The sequence below is a fragment of the Etheostoma cragini genome, chromosome 4 (assembly GCF_013103735.1).
Source record: "Etheostoma cragini isolate CJK2018 chromosome 4, CSU_Ecrag_1.0, whole genome shotgun sequence".
In the NCBI taxonomy this organism is placed as follows: domain Eukaryota; kingdom Metazoa; phylum Chordata; class Actinopteri; order Perciformes; family Percidae; genus Etheostoma; species Etheostoma cragini.
The window spans coordinates 14,784,171-14,801,822 of NC_048410.1; the positions used below are offsets into that span (position 1 = coordinate 14,784,171).

Sequence of the window (17,652 nt, forward strand, 5' to 3'; positions counted from 1 at the left end):
ACACACACACACACACACACACACACACACACACACACACACACACACACACACACACACGCATATTTAATATTGTACCTACCCTGGTAGCTTCCGCTTTTTTTCGGAAAACTTCCTCCATCTTCAAAGCCAGGTTTTTGACCAGTTTTACACCATCTATTTCCTCCACTGTGACTGACTTTTCAAAGTCTTTGTATTTCTGAAAATAACCAGAAACCAAGTTGTGGCATTGACAGAGGGGACAACTGTATAACATGGCTGTGGGAAAACATACTTAAAAATGCATTGAGCTCACATGCTTGATTAACCCGTTAGGAGTGTCTTAATTGTCCACTCAATAAGACAAGAAAAAAAACATTAGGATAATCATCTCTTTCTGTGTGTGTTTTTGCAACATTTTAAAACAATTCACTGCATCACACTCCAGAGAGGTGGGGAATTGTTGAACAAGGCTTAGAAGGCTTCACATGTTGGCTGACAAGCTGCATGCAGCCAGTCTCAGATGAACGGTTGATAAAACCCTCCCTGCAACCCAGAATGATTGATAGTCTCAGTCATTGGCTGCACATGCTGCTTCTTTTATTCTGATTGGCTGGAGATGGCCATGTAGGGTGGCCAAGGAAGGGAGGGGGGCAGGCTGGATCTGAAGGCTATGCATGGTAAGAGGGTAATTGAAATGGAGTCAAAGCACAGGAGAAAGATAATAACGTGTCAAGCTTGGGCGATTCTGGGTAATGAACTACACCTCACATAATGCTGATTCTGCTGGATGCACAGGACCTCCAGTGATACAGAACAAAGCCCGCCACAGCTCGGAGGAATATAACATTACATAATCCCACACCTGGCACTCACGCACGCGCGCACACATACACACCAAATAAAAACAAAAACCTGATGCTCTCACAAGGTCCAGCTAACACACTCTTCCAATAACCTTATCTAAAAATCACAAGCTAAGACAACACAAACGTGTCAGGCTCGTAGGACACATTCAAACATGACACACACAAACACACAAACACACACACACACATACACACTAGTACATGAGGCGACAAATTACCTAATGAAAGGAAGAGTGTGGGCTGGCAGTGGAGCAGAACAGTTCATTTCACGCCTGTCCTCCTCGCCTCGGCACCCAGAGTCCCCCAGTGCTCCAGTCCCCCAGTCCCCTCTCCTCCTCCCTCACACTCCTCCAGTCATCAAGAGGAGGTTAAGCCCCATCCATCAAAAAGCACTGATCATGATTATTGATTAGAGTAATGACCAACACAGGAGTGAGGCCGGTAGCCCACAGATCCCCAGCGTTTCCCCCTTTGCAGAAAATCTTGGTGAAATGGGGTAATTCACCATAAAAGCATCTAATGATCAGCCTTAATGACCAGCCCCTAACGACCCGTCAGTTCTCTCACAGCTCAGTGCTTTATGCTGACTGGCTCGGCACAGCTCTCTCCAGACATGCCTCCATGAACAGGAACACAAGCAAATTGCTTACACACACACAAAAAAGGGAACAAATCTGAACAAATGTTTTTGTACAAAGATAAAATACATATTTGGTAACAAATGGAAGGATTGTGCTTCAGCTTCCAACACATGTTTGAACTTTAAATCTTATCTTACATTAAGGAACTGTCACCTCAGGGCAAGGAGGTCCTAGGTTTGGACCCAGGAGCCGCTTTCTATATGCAGTTTGAACGCTCTCCCCATGTTTGCGTGGACTTCCTCTGGTTCCTCCTCTTTCGTCCCACGCTCCAAGACATGCAGCGTTTTTAGGATTAATCCTGCTATTGCCCTTGACTGAGGCACTGGCCTCAGAACTGGAGTTGGTCCCGGGACGCGGCGCTGTGATAGCCCACAGCTCCTAAAATAGTGAGGATGGGTCAAATGCAGAGGGTTAACAAGTATGATGGGGACTCATGTAGTAACTTAACCTACAGGAAGAAAGTAATTAATTGTTATAGATCACAGTGTCCCAGTTGACAGGGGTCTATTCAGGATTTATACTGTATATTAGTAAAATGGACGCCATGTCCACCAGTGACCAGAAAACAGAAAGATCTGCCCACTGTGATGTAGTTTTGTAATAAATCAACTCTGACAATTAAACTCAATTGTCAGAGAGGTGTTGATTCAAATCTGTAATTTTTTAGGCTGAAGTTTGTGGTGTTCTTTAATTGAAATGCATGATAAAAAAGGGGACTCCAACATTTTTGTTCTTTTATACTGAATGTGTAAAATGTGATTGACACAACACCTTTCAATTAAATGCAGTTCCTTTGAACACTACACCACAAACTACAGCCTCAGAACATACAGAAGAACTAAGTCAACCAGCTGAAATAGAAAAACTAAAACAGAACAATTTAGATATGGTTTTATTTTTGAGTGTATTGTAGTGTGTTATACAAAACCCAGTATTTAAACCCAGCATGCATTATGTTCAATCCCAAGTAAAAAAACAACAACTGCTGATTACACAGAAAAGAGACCTGAGACATTTGAGTATAAACTTCTTATAGGAGAATTTCGGTCATTTCAACATGTAACTCATTTTTTTTTTTTTTTTTAATTTGTAGGGCTGTCAATGGCAAGATAAATGAAAAAAATCAATGCAGTCTACACCAAGTTCTCCGCCTGCTAGATTTCACACCCAACAGGCTTGTACAGGGCAAGTTTTAAACATGTTTTTAGCCTCTAAACATGCACAAAATGTCATCACCAGTGCCTGGCCATGTGCAGTTATTCCTTTTTTTTAAACAGAGCTACGTGTTGAAATCCACTGGAATTCTTCTTTAAAATGCCTTTATTTTTTTGGCTGGAACCTAAAGTGTTGGTAGACTACAGTATATATTTGAGGTATGATTTGCACGTACATAACCTTTTATCAGGGTTTAACTTTTTCAACCCGCAGAGCTTCTTGTGCGTCCACTGTTACAAGCTCATGTCTTGTGTTGTCCAACCTTTTTTTTGGATCCAGAGAACTAAATACTATTAGAACTTTCTACATATTCTACATATTCCAGTGCAAAGTTTCTAAATGAACCTAATACATTAGGCTGCATTTTGGGGAAACATAAATAAAATAATGCACACAATTTCCAGAACTTGTAATGATGCAGCCATCAATACATGGTGTGTTGGATTTGAATATTTCACTTGGTCTAAATATCATAAAGTCTGTTGAAACAAGTTATAAGACTGTCACAGAGCCCTCCTCTGCCCTTATGTGGTCAGAAAGTTAAGTCTACTGCACGGAGTCATCGCTCATTCTCTGCTGATTTCATTCATCATGTCAACACCCCCATCACCCACTATCGAAACCAACCACACACTTGTTCAATTTGTCTCCTGAGAGGTTGAAACTCTTGACTCCAGAGAGTTAACTGGAGAGATGAGATGAAAGAGGAATCAGAGCCGTGGTTAATGGGCCGTATCAAGTACACACGCACACGCACACGCACACGCACACGCACACGCACACACACACACACACACACAAACACACACACACACACAGAGCTCTGTCTCACACCTGAGTCTCCTCTAAAACAATGCATCAGCATTCAGCTGAGACACCGAAATGTCTCTACAGCCGAGAGGGAATACTTTACATCATGCGATGTGTGTAACTACATGACCATCAGACAAAAAGGAAACATGCATGTTCACACAAGACTGGGACGTAAGAAGAATACCTTTTGCAGTAGTTGGGATCCAGAATATTTTGCAGAAATGGATTTAATTTCTCCACCAAATGCCGAAGCCCAGAGCTTCACGCTAGAACACAAAACAGACAAATCAATCTCCCAAGTATTGTGGAAAAATTTGCATACAAATGTGAAAGGAATTACATAAGGTACATGATTCAATTAAATCAATAAAAATAATATCTAAGTTATTTAGAAAAAAAGATCAGCAGCAGTAATATCTCTATCACCTGCTTGTCCTCTCCTCGGCCCAGCCTCCTTTAATCTTTCCTCAATTGTCATTTCATTTTTTGTTTCTGACCAATCCGTCAAAAGCTTATCGTCATGGCTCTGGTGTCCCTGACCTTCACTCTCCTGACAGATGGTTGCTTGTAAATTTGATGATCTATACTAACTGGAGCTTTTTAAACTGTAAATGACTAAGCATGGCAGCGAAATACTTTACATAAAATGTAACATGTAACAGTCCTACAGAAGACCCAGATGCTGCTTTGAGATTGTGGCCTGATTTAAAGATTCAGAAAATAAGGAAAACTACATTTACAAAAAATATTTTTACAAAATAACTTATTTGTAAGTTCTGCATCTGCAGAAGCAACTTTTCAAAAACACCTCAGAGATGTTTCCTGAGCACAACCTTTTTCTTAAACAAACCCAAAACATTTTACTTAAGAATAATAAGATCTCAGTTGGTGGCCCATTTTCTGCTGTTTTGCAAAATTGTATTGATTGTTCATGTAACATTGTGCATTCTAAATTAATCTGATTATTTTAAGACCTTGCGGGAATATGATTTAACACGCTTTATAGGTGCACAATCTAGCCTTTTTGTATCTAAAAATATATATATAATGTATATAAAAAATGTATAAATCTGGCATGGTATAGGGGTGAGGTGAACTTTTTGAGTACACATTTACATTTTTGACTTTTATTTTGGATTTGACATAGTCTGGTGTTTAAATAGTTTTAGGTAGAAATAGGAAAAGGTTTGCAATTGAACACGTCTCCCAATCTGCTGCAAATCTGATATATATATAAATACATATATGTATTTATACATACATGTATATAAAACTGTGATTCATTATCAGTTCATTATTGTTGTGAAATGTAGACAATTATGAATGATTAGACTGCACTTGGGAAGGCCTGCATAATTGTGATTTCAACTGTAACAATTTACAGTTTTTAGAAAGTTCTTATAAAAATTACCTACTCTTCATCAATTTGAAATATTTTAGACATAAAAAACCAACTGAGATAAAATGTGCCATCAAAAATGTAGCTCTAAAGTCCATGAGATCTTCTTGAGGTCTTGTTTTTCGCAGAACCATATATATTAATAACTTTACATATTATTACTATTATTATTAATATTTATTTATTGTATTTATTTCAACCATATAACATAATGAGACAAATAAGAGTTAAATGTCTCAACCTCTTTACTGCAGCAGTTTAATCAACATGTTACAATTTGAATTACTCCACCTTTTGTGCTTTTTTTGTAATCATTTCTGCTTATTTATTAAAATCCCATGAGTGATTGCTTGTGTTCCCACCCACCTAGTGTCACTCTCCACCATTAGCTAGACCTACTGTATATGGCCTGTGTGTGGGATTACAGACAGATGCCTGTGGTCAAATTAAACTCCACATAATGGTCATTTTAAGACAAACAAGAATCAGATAACGTAGAGATTTTCACAAAAAATCCCAATGTCTCTGTTCATGAAACCTGTTTAAACCTCTATAAATGGCTAATAGGCCTACACCAAGTCAATGTGGAAATTGTTGCACTTCTGGTTACAAGTCTTGCCCATAAGGGCTTAACATATTACTTAATTCCATGTGAAACAAAGTTGCAGAGTTTCTCACTCACACTGACAGAGGGATCCCTTGCTGGGACCCCGCCACCTCCTCCACATTCAAGCCGACGAGGATCCAGAGCAAAAGGAATCTGCTGCTGCACACGTGGAAAGACAGGATCCTCCAGTTCCCCAGCATCTTCGGCTCGGCTTCTAAAATATCTGTACAGTAAGAATCCCGTCCCAGCAGCGTCCTGGACCCCGGTGCACGTCTCCAGTCCAGCCTCGCTTTTACCGGCACGTACCCTAAATACAGTAGGATATTCAATTGGAGAGAGAGAGATAGAGAGAGAGAGAGAGAGAGGAAGAGAGAGAGAGGGGAACCCCCCACCCGCCCATCAGTTGGCTCTCTGCTGCAAGAATCCCGCACCTTTATTCTTGGAAACGTGCATGTTTGCAATTGCAACTAAGCCTTAAAAGCTTGTGGATGTGAAATCGGATTCACGGGAAGGGGTCCTCTATTCAGTTTCCAGCCAGGAAGAGCAGCATGGACAGGTGCTATCGGCTACCGCAGACAACTCCTACCGAATATTCATCTGCAAAATGCTGAAAAATCAAATTGCCCGCTGTACTTTGGTTGTCCTCTGCGACGCACATCTCAAGTTGTTGCATTTAACGCTGACTCTGCATTATACTGTACACGCCTGATGTTGCCGAGTGAAGCCCAGCTGTCTCCGATCTCCACGCTGCACACAAAAAAAGCTGTTTTTTACTGCCTGTTTCACTACTGCGCTGTGATTATGCAGTGCATGACATAATGAATGACATATAACATACAGGTTAAAAAAAGAAGCACAGAACGAGGGGAGATTCTTGACAAAATGGCTCTGTGGGCGATAATGAGACTGCAGATGTTTGATGAAGGTTTCCGCACTGCCAGCAGCAGAAGAAAAAAAGATACACACTGATGCACACTGAGTCCAGATAAATACTACAGAACAACTAAAAGGAAAGAGCACCATTAAAATTCCTGCATCTGAAAAGCACCTGAGTAAAAGCACAGACGAATTATATGCCTTATACATATAGATCATATCTGATCAACTGATGTTTTTTTTAGCTAAACTTTAATTTGAAAGGCATTCCTAACTATAGCTCTTAATTAAATGCAATGAGGTGAAAAGTACAATAGTAATTGTGTGTTTTGTCTAAGATTGGCTGAAGTTTATTAATTAAATAGGCTACTTTGGACAATGACGTAACTCACCAGCAATTTTTTCACGTGGACGTGTATGGAGGGGTAGTGAGTAAGCGCCTCTGCCACGCACGTGACTGGTGAAGACATAAAGTGTTGGTCTGCGCTACTGTATAAAATAAGACCGAAAGATGGTCTCATGGTCTTCTGTAAACGCTGATTAGGGAGCGATAATGATGTCAAGGCAGCGGGCGGGTTGATGCACCACCACCACCACAAGAACCACGTTTCGACTTGAAGCCTTTATTAGTTTAGTAATTGCATCATACATCAAAGTTGTGAGGAGCCTGTACTGTCTGGGACGTGCCGATAAGGTGCCTGCACGTTGGATGACGGACAGTATCATCCAGTCTCTCCTCCCTCGCCTCCCTTAATGCTTTAATTAAGTATCGACGGCAAATAAAAGCCGCTTTCTGTCACGATACTGAAGAAAGTCCTTGACTTTCATTTGTCCGGTTCAAAACATGACTGGGACTCAGGTCCTGCTGAAGTGTCCTTGGGCAAGGAATGCGTCATCTGCTTCTGGGTTGTTGCACCAGTCTAACTAAAAAGTTCATACTCACTGTATGTGTCACACAGTAAGTTGCATACTGTATCACAACTGGCTTCCAAGCTAGTTGTGATGTTACAAATCCTGCTGGTACTTACGTCCTAAACTCAGATTTAAGATGAACACAGAGAAACCTTCTGTGAAAACAGCCTTCGACTGTCAAACTCTGCACATACAGTACATCATTCTATACAGCGAAGCTCAAACATCACAGTGTAGTACCAACAAGCAAAACACATTGTTGAGAGAGGGGGAGTTGTTACATACATTTCAGTGGGGAATGCACGCAGATATTTATGTTATGAGTTTTACTGTCCACATTCTGAACTAAAATAGAGTTGAGAGATGTATTAAATGCTTTTCAGGCCTTTAGTTGCTCTCCATGTTGCTGGACTTGGATTGCAGTGCAGCACCTGAGTGTGTATGTTCTTTATTTAAAGAAAACCAATCCCAATTTAGGATTAACCTTACATGCTTTTCCTGGGGCTTTCAACCATACCGCACAGACTTCATCGGGGAGTGATCATGCTCAGTTGTCATGGTGATGATGGGTTTGATTTTGGACTAAGAGTTCAGCAAGCTGAGTAGCTTTAATCATTTAATCCATAGCACTTGTGTTCTTGTCCAGGTTGGCTCAGTGTAGGTTTATCCTCGGAAATAGCACTTTGACAAAACAATTTGAACTTTCTGGCTGTATGGAGAGCTTTGAACCAAAAAAAGCTCAGAAAACTTAGAAAAAACATTTAAACCGCTGAAACCTAATTCATGGACCTTTGGATTGATTAGTCACACTGTCTCCAATTTCATGGTTAACATGTTTAAAAAAAACAGAACAATTTCACTTATGTGACAACAAAGAAAATATACAGTGAATGGGCATCTGCTTTATGTGTCATTTCAAATGAATCAAAATTAAAGATATTGTTGTAGACATAACGATTTATAATTGCAACCAGACTCCTGTTGAACTCTCAACCCAAACAGTAGTCTCTGTCTTGACTTAATTGGAAATAAACCTCTTAGGGGTTAAACATAGGCCACCTTTTGTCTGGGAGCTTAACCTCATCTCCTGCTCTCCGCGGTGACGGATAATTCACGTCAGACCACCTACAACTGTCCCCCCATTGTCATCCAGTGATTTGTAACTGGAGAAAGATTACATCTCATCTCAGTGTACCATATGTTGTTGATTGGTCTTAATCATGTACAGACCCATTGTCATATTCAAGTATCTATAAAGCTTTGAGATATGGAACTCAGCATCAGTTTGACTAAGTGTTTAATAACAGGTTTAGAAGGGACTTATTTTTAGCAATCCTGAGTCTAGACTTTCCTTTGTGTAAGTAAAAAGAGCTTAACCAGTTACTTCACCATTGGGAGAACACCAGTGGGGTTAAATCGGATCTCATTGTCACTATGTAGGACATAAAAAGAAAAGGGACATTTGGAGTTGAATCTTATTTTATGTTTTCATTCATACGCAGTGCAGATGTGTATAACATTGCAGGAGATGGACAACATGACAAAACACCTCACAATAATCTAGCCTGGAACTTCAGAGTCTTTTTGGCAACTTTTTGCAATACTTCCAGTACAATAAATCCACAACTGAACAAATATTTAGTCATCTTTTTGTATGAAAAGATTGATTTACTTTTAAAGCGTGACTCTTGCCAAAATGCAACCTAGGGTCTTTTTGTGAATGTACCTGAGTCAAACCTTTGTTTAAAAGCATAATTAGGAAGGAAGTGCCATTTTTAAGATTCATTGTATTATTGTTTTCAGTCAAATTATCTTTTGAATGGGAGAGCTTGGGGCACTTCTCTGATCACATAAAATAGCTAGCTAGTCAATAGCTACACAATCGTAAAAGTGGCACTTCTGTCCATCTTTATTTCTTGAATTTAGTGGGCTGGAAGTGTTGACCAATCAGAGGCTGTCTTTCAGACTGTTTTCTTCTTCTTTGGCATTTTATGGCGGCAGCAACCGCAACGGTGGAGATGCTGCCACTTTCCTATCTGTGTTATTTTGCCGCTACATCTTCCAAACATCAGAAAATTAGCCAAAAGAATAATATAACAGTGTAATTTTAATTAACAATGCGTAGATTCTCTTTTGTACATTTGGATGGTATTGTAGGAGGTGTGTTGTACATGACACAACCAGCTTTTTAAATAAAGAAAAGAAAGTATGGACATTTCTAGTAAAAATACAAAGATATAGTTTTCTATTTGTGTTAGTTGCAGTGCTTATTTTTGTTCCCTCTGATTGCCAAATTGGGTGAACAATTTTCAAAAGCCAAAAGTCAAAGCCAAAATAAATTTCTGTCAGACTCAATTTCCATTCAGTTTTTCTTTTGTCTATATAGTTCTGTAATAATTTACACATTAATGTGACATCGTTGCACCATACATATCCTGATTGCCCAGTTCTGAAAAAAGAACAACAACACATCTGTTGTTTGTGCATAACTGGTTTTAGATTAGACAAGCATTATACTAAAAAATGCTTAGACTTTAGAGCATTAAGTGCCTTTACAATCCAGCAAGATGAGGTGAGCAAGGTGAGGGATCAAGGATCATCATTTAGAGGAATTACTCTTTGTTAAGACCAGATCTGGAGGATTTATGCTCAGGCTGTTGGCACCTAATCTCAGCTACCACACTTAAGCAGTGAGATGTTGAACGTCTAGTAGCACAAGAGAAACAAGAACAAGAAACTACTTGACCACTTCTTTAGCGTTGCATCCATGCAACCATCTGTTTTTTTACGAAATGCTTCATCCTATGTGGGCCCGTATGGGGAACCCCCTCTGTCACGCACTGGATTCATCATTCTCTCCATCCTTATGGCTATTTTCACCGGTCCGGCCATCGTACTCAACGCTACAGTGATCATTGTATCTCTCATGCACAAGCAGCTGAGGCAGCCGCTCAACTTCGCTTTGGTGAACATGGCTGTGGCTGACCTGGGCACTGCCATGACTGGAGGGGTGCTGTCTGTGGTCAACAACGCCCAGGGGTACTTCTCCCTGGGAAGAACAGGGTGTGTGATGGAGGGCTTTGCAGTGTCCTTGTTTGGTGAGTAAAAAGAGGAGCACAGTAAAGGTTTGCTTATATTATTTCAGAATTATAGTGCAACATGCAGCCTCTCTTATGTAAAACCACATTTTAGATCAACAAACATTTAGTTCAACAGACAAGGATGGCACATTTTATCCCTGTGCTCACACATTTTAAACAATATTTATTCTCAATTTTAGTAACAAGCGGGTCCTTTGCTGCTTGTGTTCCCCCTGACTTTGCCTTGCCTCACTTCTTTACAGGGATTACATCTCTGTGCACAGTTGCTCTGATTGCAGTGGAGAGGATGTTTGTTGTTTGTAAACCATTGGGGTACATGGTCTTCGAAAAAAAGCATGCCGTTGGAGGTATTGCCTTGTCCTGGCTGTGGTCCCTCACTTGGAACTTGCCTCCCCTGTTTGGCTGGGGCAGGTATGAGCTGGAGGGCGTTGGGACGTCCTGTGCACCAGACTGGCACAACCGAGACCCCAACAATTTCTCCTACATCCTGGCTTACTTTGCGGTGTGCTTTGCAGTTCCCTTTGCCATTATCCTGTCATCCTATGGAATGCTGATGTGGACACTACACAGGGTGAGCATTTATGCATTTGGCTGGCTAAGTACTGTGAATATGTTTGTGGATTTTGAGGTACATCATTTAAAAAATGTCACTATTTCCACACTCAGTAGTTGATTTGAGGGGGGATGCCCCTCAAATGGGATATCAAAAATTCATGCCTCTTGTTGACCTGCCATCCCCCCCCCCAAACCCACTTATCTATCTTGTGACCCTTTGGAGGGAGGCAGAACTCTAGGTTGGGAAGCACTGCACTAACCAGTGTTATGTGGTCACGAGCAGAACCTCTTAAAAATTCTGTTTTCATAGACAAAGTAAAACGTGCATATCAGCAAAAAAAGAGACAAAAAGCAAATAAATATCAGAATCTTATACCCAATAAAAATCTCTTAAGGAGTATTCTTTTTTAATTTAATATAACTATAAAATAGTAATCAGGATATTATAACATGTTTAAATAACCTGCCTGCTAGTGCATTTCTCAAAAATGCGTTTGTCACTTCAAAGTAGGCAACATATCTCAAGTTGAATGATGCTAAAATTAGGACAGCTAGTTCCTGCATAATCAGGTATAACTATACTGGTGCACTTCACTCTTTGACTCAGCTGTATCAATTGTTAAAAGGATATTTAATATTGTTATACATATTTTTAACATATCACTCACATTGGCAATTTTTGCTGCAGGGTGTAATCATAGGGTTTATAGTTGTCTCGCATTACCAGACCTTCGTCCAAAGCCTGCAGAGCTTGTTTCAAGACAGTATGTGGTCAAGGTGGAGGCTGAGGCTGAAGGTGTGGCCTTGACCAACTGCGACTTTGCTCATTTGAAAGCCATGATATCTCTCTTTCATGGGTGGGCCAAATTCTCTTGGCGGGCAAAGCAGAGAAAGGGGAGGTAACTTTGCCCCTTGTGACCTCATGAGGAGCAAGATTCCAGATTGGTCCATCTGAGCTTTCATTTTCTCAGTAGGATACCCAGGGCTCGGTTCACAACTTCTGCTATTTATAGCCACTAGGCAGGCTGGGGGAACTCTTTTGTATAACCTCAGAAAGGTAAATCTTCATGCCATGGGACCTTTAAACAATATTCTGTGTTGCAGGTATCAAAGATGGCCTGTCTAGAAGGTGGTGCAGTAGCTAAAGGAGAGCTGAAGGTGGCGTCCATGGTGGTTCTGATGGTCCTGACATTCCTGATCAGTTGGTTGCCTTATGCCAGCCTGGCTATGCTGGTGGTCTGCAAGCCTGATGTGGAGATTAACCCGCTGGTAGGCACAGTGCCAGTTTACTTGGCCAAGAGCAGCACTGTGTACAATCCTATCATCTACATCTACCTCAACAAACAGGTAATGTAACACCACAAACAAATACTAATTGAATTTAGCCAGATGTGATGGACAAAATGTAGGAAAAAAGCTTTCTGTGAATCACCTCTCAAATACTTTACTTCAGCACCATCTGGTGGTAATGATGGAAAGAATACCTTGTCTTTGGATGTTGGGGGGGGTGAAGACTATATAACTATATTTTATGTAATAACTCTTTCTCTTTTACTATAAATATTGTCATTTTAATGTGTGCATTTCATATATTGTGCTTTTCAGAGCCTTTTTTAACAGCATTCTTCATTCCTAAAATCAAACAAACAAGGAGGTTATGGATGTTATTGTTTCATAAAACATTATTATACTATAAAAAGTCCCCTAAACAATTGTAACACTTTTCTTTTACTCCCCCTATTTAGCATTCATAAACACTATATGCCCAGGTAATGAATGGTGTTTAACACACAATAATGTACTTAAAAGCAGATGTAAGGACATATAAGTGTTTACTATTATACTGTTTTTGTCAACAATTATAACTTCTAAAAGACATATTTTTATAGATTAATAAATACTAAAACTCTGTTTTGAACTATTTGGTAAATGTTCATATACTGCCTATAAATGCTATTTGTTGAAGAAAAGTGTTACTAATTTTGAAGGTATTGTTTATTTGTCAATATATTCAACACTATTGTTGAATATTAGTTACATGTTAATACATGGCATATATCATTTATATGATTTGGATTGATGTTTGTAATGTATGCACAAAACTGCATCTTGTACTGCTGAATGTTATATGTACATAAAATGATAGACAGCATGCATCTTCTTGGATTAACGTTTTACTGCTCATTTTGTTTTCTATAGTTTCGTAAATACACAGTGCCCTTCCTACTGTGTGGAAGAGAGCCCTTAATGGACGATGAGTCAGAGGGGTCATTGACAGTCGAGATTCCAGCCGGCAAAGTGTCTCCTGCCTGAATGTACAAACACCTACAACTATCTATAAAAAATGTGTTTTTGGTTTAAATGTTTACAACGTAGTGAACACATCATTTTTTGTCAGCTGCAACACACAGTGGAACTATGACTAACATGTTGAGTGGTTGTGTTTGGGTGTTTTGCTGAACATTGGTTTGTCTTTCTTTTTTTTAGTTGAGTTTTTTTGCGTTGGTACCCAGAGCTCCTTGACTTGACTGAATGAGCTCAAAAAAACATTTACTACTTTACTTTACTGTTTATTCCCTTCTAATGTGTTTATTGTACCAAATTGATTTAGCAATCAATCTTATTCAACTTCAGATTATAAAATGTGATTAACTTTGATTTATTTTATCTCACAAATTTATCTGTGATGAAAACAGTGTTTGTTCTCTAAAAAGGGCAGAATACAAATAAAAGAGAACAGAAATTCAGCATAAGTTTATTCAATGATGATCAATAGAAAATAAAATATCAGTATCGATTCAATAAAGTCAAGGCCAAAATAAAATGAAAATACAAAAAATGTAGTGATAAAAAACCTAGAAGATTATAGTAAAGCATTTGCTACCAACATAAATAATGTTTACTGAAGAAAAACATTAAGGAGCAAATATCAAGACTTTAAAGTAGAGAACATTACCATGGGTCTTTCCATACTTTTGTACATATTTTACATTATCTTCTATTTTAATACAGCTTTCAGGACATTAATAGTTGTAATAGTAATTTTAATCATAACAATATGAGGAAAATCAAAAGAAACGTTGAAATCAATATGAATTTCTCTGTAAACTGGTACTTTACCATTATATTTTTTTCCTACCTGCAAACAGAGAAGCAGTGCACCTTGAAAATATTTTTGAATTTTTGAATGAATATTCTTTCATTCCCAGCATTGTAAGGTGAGGTGTAAATGACAAATATAGATTCCACTAAACCATACACACAGTCACAAAAAGTACAAAATTGTCTCACCTTAATACACAAATCTGTTTAGAAAAAGGAGAAACAAAAGCACTATACAGTTACTTGTGCAAAGACAAACAGCTATGTGCTAATATTTAAATACCATTGGTATAGACTAAACCAAATCGTTATTTTCTTTTTTTCAGGAATCCCTGACATGAGGTAAAAGTAAGTTCTTTTCATCTTTAGTATAACACGACTTTTAAAAGTGTTTACAAAATAATGCATATCTTCAGTTCATCAGTACTGTAATTGCTACGAATAGTACAATGTGCCTGTTATGTGCATTGGTCCTTTTATATGACAGTTGTCAACAAAAGGACTAGAACACTTTTTTTTTTTTTTTACTCACAAACAATTCAAAGAGCCCTTTCAATGTGCACACAAAATGTAAAACCTACATTTTCATGACAGTATTCGGTTGAATTAGAGTACAGTACGCACTCACCTACAAATCAAACACTCATGAACGACACATTTACCCTAAATATCCTTGGTGCTAATTCGAACTTTCCATGGTAACGCCTGAAAAAGCCCACTTCAGTTTGAATAGTTCGGTATCCGTTTTTTAATAGATCAGTAAATGATAATTGATAAAAACTAAGAGATATTCTGTTGTCATGTGTTCCAACTTGTGGGCTTCAGTTCCTCATTTTATGCATCCAGCGTGAGTTTTCCCATACTGTTCTCACATATGCTTAGGGAAAAAACAAAAAGACCAGGTTTAATCCTACCTATTTCTTTCAAAGATTCCACTGTGGAACACTGTGACTGACAGGTAAGATGAGAATGATATGTTGTCACGTTGGCAAACGACGTATACTGTTTGCAGGAACCAGGCAGGCTGAGAGAGAAAGGGATGGGGGTTAGTATTGCTTAGCCTCTCTCCAGAATCCTGACACCAGGACACCCTCTGTCCTTCCACCTGCAACACATGTTGAACTGTTTCTGACCTTTGGATGTGTGCGTGTGTCTCCTTCCACCACAGGCCGTGAGGCCTCACACACTACATGAAGGCTAAGATGTGATTGCCAAGATTCAGTACAAAGGTTTAATTGAGTTATTACACCATCAACAAAGAGTATGTCATGGAAAATCCCACCACAAGGTCTGAGAAGTATTAATTTTTCCCTGTTACTACCATCAGTCAATCAATACTATCATTTTTCGTTCTTTAAACAGTAAAAAGGCATTTCAGTAGGGGCTGACGAAACCTAGGTTTTACTCTGAAACCAACTAAAAAAGCAGCATTGTTAATGCATTATGCATTTTAAATTCCTGTGCATGCCCTGCACAAAATATGCAAACAGATGTGTTCATCACATCTGTATAAAATGTTAGCGCTGGATCCTAAAACTGGTCCTTTAAGGGGGGGCTTAACCTTATGCAACTGGTGTTGGTTTAATGAAGTAACACGTGTACTCCTAAGCTAAGAAATTAAACCCATTTGCATATCTGTGCAGTAGTGTTGTCATAAGCAGAACTTCTCAAAATGCTTTTTTCATAGGCAAACTAAATGGCGCATATTAGCAAAAAAGAAACAAAAGGCAAATCAGAATATTGTACCTAATAAAATAATGCAAGTCTGCTTTTATAGCATACCAGTTGTCATAAGGGTCCATATTGCTGATCTTTTAAATGATACATAATTACAAAATATAGAATATCTCTTTACAAAGTTTCTTTTGTTATATAATACAATTTACAGCATATCAACTATGAAATATTAATCAGGATATTCTAAAATTTTAAAATAACCTGCCTGCTAGTGCATTTATCGAAAATGCGTCACTTCAAAAGTACATATCTCAAGTTGAACGATGCTATAAGTAGGACAGTTAGTTCCTGCATAATCTGGTACAACTATTCTGGTGCACTTCATTTTTTTGACTCAGCTGTAGCGATCATTAAACGGTCTGATCTAACAACAAAGGGATCAAGTTATACTAACAAATACGGGAGGAGATATGCCTTTCTATGCTTGCATTGAAAACTTGCATGATATGCCAAACCTTAATAAAGTGACCGAGGTAATGACATCGTACATCTGATTGTCATCACCCTTAGAGACCCACCCTGGAGAGTTTCTCACACTTTTGCCAATTGGTCCATCTTTTACTGGCATCAATGTCCTCATCTCTGACTGGCTGCATGCTGAACCTGTACGTCACCACCAGCTAAAGGCCTTTGACAGGAGGTTTGCAGTCAGTCCCTCTGTGCTCAGCAGGGATGGTATCTGGCTCTGTGTCGTGACCTCCTTAGCCGGCAGGTGGCTGAACAATTAAATGAACGGGACTAATGTGTCTCTTGCCTATATGCCTATTTATCTTCTATGTAAAAGGCACTTCTTTTGGTCAGAGCCAACAGATGCATTTCTATTTAAAATTCTCAATGATAGTCTGACAAGGTTCTAAGTTGCAGATTTCTTTAGCCACTGCTATAAAGTAGTGATGCAGATCATCTCATCTGCCAGGTCTTCCTCATAAGGAGCTCTCGGCTCTGTCTCAGGCTCCTCGTCGCTGTAGCTGGCTGCAGTGTCCTGCAGTTCATAGTCCCTTGAAGTCAGAAGGGGGAACACGTTGACACCATTGATGCTCGGGGCCATCCCTCCGTTCAGCAGGTGGCTGGCTGCACTCTCCATCTCATCTATTGTCATCTCACACGCATCTGCTATTTCGTGCTTTGTGGCAGCAACAAACTTGGGATCCTTGGCATATCTCCCAAGCCCTTCTGATATCAACACCTGCTTGACAGAATGAGAGGAAACAATATGTTACTGTAGATATTTTAGATCTTGTTATTTTGTTTTGACAATCAAACAAACGCACACCTCTCCTCTCCTTACTTAGCATCAAACTCACCGCTTCCACAAGGCTGGTGGCGCTGCCTCTCTTCTGGTGATACTGGTTGTGATACTCAGGTGGCACCTGCAGGTGGACAGGTGAGTACATCCTCTGGGAGAACTCTGGGTCGTCTGTGTACCAGGAGCTCTTGCGCAGAGACACGTGGCTGCTAGCAGCACTCTCCCTGTGCGGGCGGTCCACACGGATGAGAGGGGTGTAGTATGGTGATTGGTCTTTACTGGCCGGAGTGGCAGGAGGAGTGGCCCAGGAGCGGGTGGAGCGGGTTGGGGAGAGGCGGTGGGCTCTGCTGGAGTCCAGGCCTGCTACAGCCATAACCTGATGGTTCAGGAGAGACACAAGATACAAACTTTAAACACTTTGTAGCATAGTGTAAGCTGTTCAACTACTGCTATTACAGGTGGATGTGTGCACAATGTACCTTGCTTCAACAAATATACAGGGACAGAAGAAAATAATGCATTACACATATGTCCTAAACGGGACGCAGCATACAAAACAGTGTAAGTGAGCAAACAGTGCCGTGAGACATGTGCCTATGT

The 17,652-nt window shown here is 39.6% G+C and overlaps 3 protein-coding genes across 22 annotated transcripts in view; 1 reads left to right on the forward strand and 2 right to left on the reverse strand.

Annotated features, from left to right (window-relative positions):
• cacna2d3 (calcium channel, voltage dependent, alpha2/delta subunit 3) overlaps nt 1-5,859 on the reverse strand; it is a 31,870-nt gene extending 26,011 nt beyond the window's left edge. For 3 of the 4 annotated variants that reach the window (XR_004656448.1, XM_034870218.1, XM_034870217.1), the window contains exons 1-4: nt 5,599-5,859; nt 3,702-3,783; nt 1,643-1,867; nt 83-199 (exon numbers count right to left, since the gene is read on the reverse strand). Coding sequence is in view for 3 of the 4 variants with exons in the window: in XM_034870218.1 (XP_034726109.1) it covers nt 83-199; nt 1,643-1,867; nt 3,702-3,783; nt 5,599-5,723 (549 nt within the window). In the remaining variant the exon portion in view is untranslated. The remainder of the gene's footprint in view (nt 1-82; nt 200-1,642; nt 1,868-3,701; nt 3,784-5,598) is intronic. The other variant, XM_034870219.1, reaches the window with a different exon arrangement.
• Nucleotides 5,860-9,853: 3,994 nt separating this feature from the next.
• LOC117943615 (parapinopsin-like) lies at nt 9,854-13,509 on the forward strand. The gene is made up of 4 exons (XM_034869842.1): nt 9,854-10,409; nt 10,655-10,983; nt 12,072-12,314; nt 13,167-13,509. The coding sequence occupies exons 1-4, from the start codon at nt 10,079-10,081 to the stop codon at nt 13,278-13,280; spliced, it is 1,017 nt and encodes a 338-aa protein (XP_034725733.1). The 5' UTR covers nt 9,854-10,078; the 3' UTR covers nt 13,281-13,509.
• Nucleotides 13,510-13,699: 190 nt separating this feature from the next.
• Nucleotides 13,700-17,652, reverse strand: part of cacna1da (calcium channel, voltage-dependent, L type, alpha 1D subunit, a) — a 60,749-nt gene continuing 56,796 nt past the window's right edge. For 15 of the 17 annotated variants that reach the window (XM_034868193.1, XM_034868190.1, XM_034868189.1 and 12 more), the window contains 2 exons: nt 17,111-17,428; nt 13,700-16,992 (listed from right to left, as the gene is read on the reverse strand). In XM_034868193.1, coding sequence (XP_034724084.1) covers nt 16,687-16,992; nt 17,111-17,428 — 624 coding nt within the window. In that variant the 3' untranslated portion in view covers nt 13,700-16,686. The remainder of the gene's footprint in view (nt 16,993-17,110; nt 17,429-17,652) is intronic. The other 2 variants (XM_034868198.1, XR_004656181.1) reach the window with 2 other exon arrangements.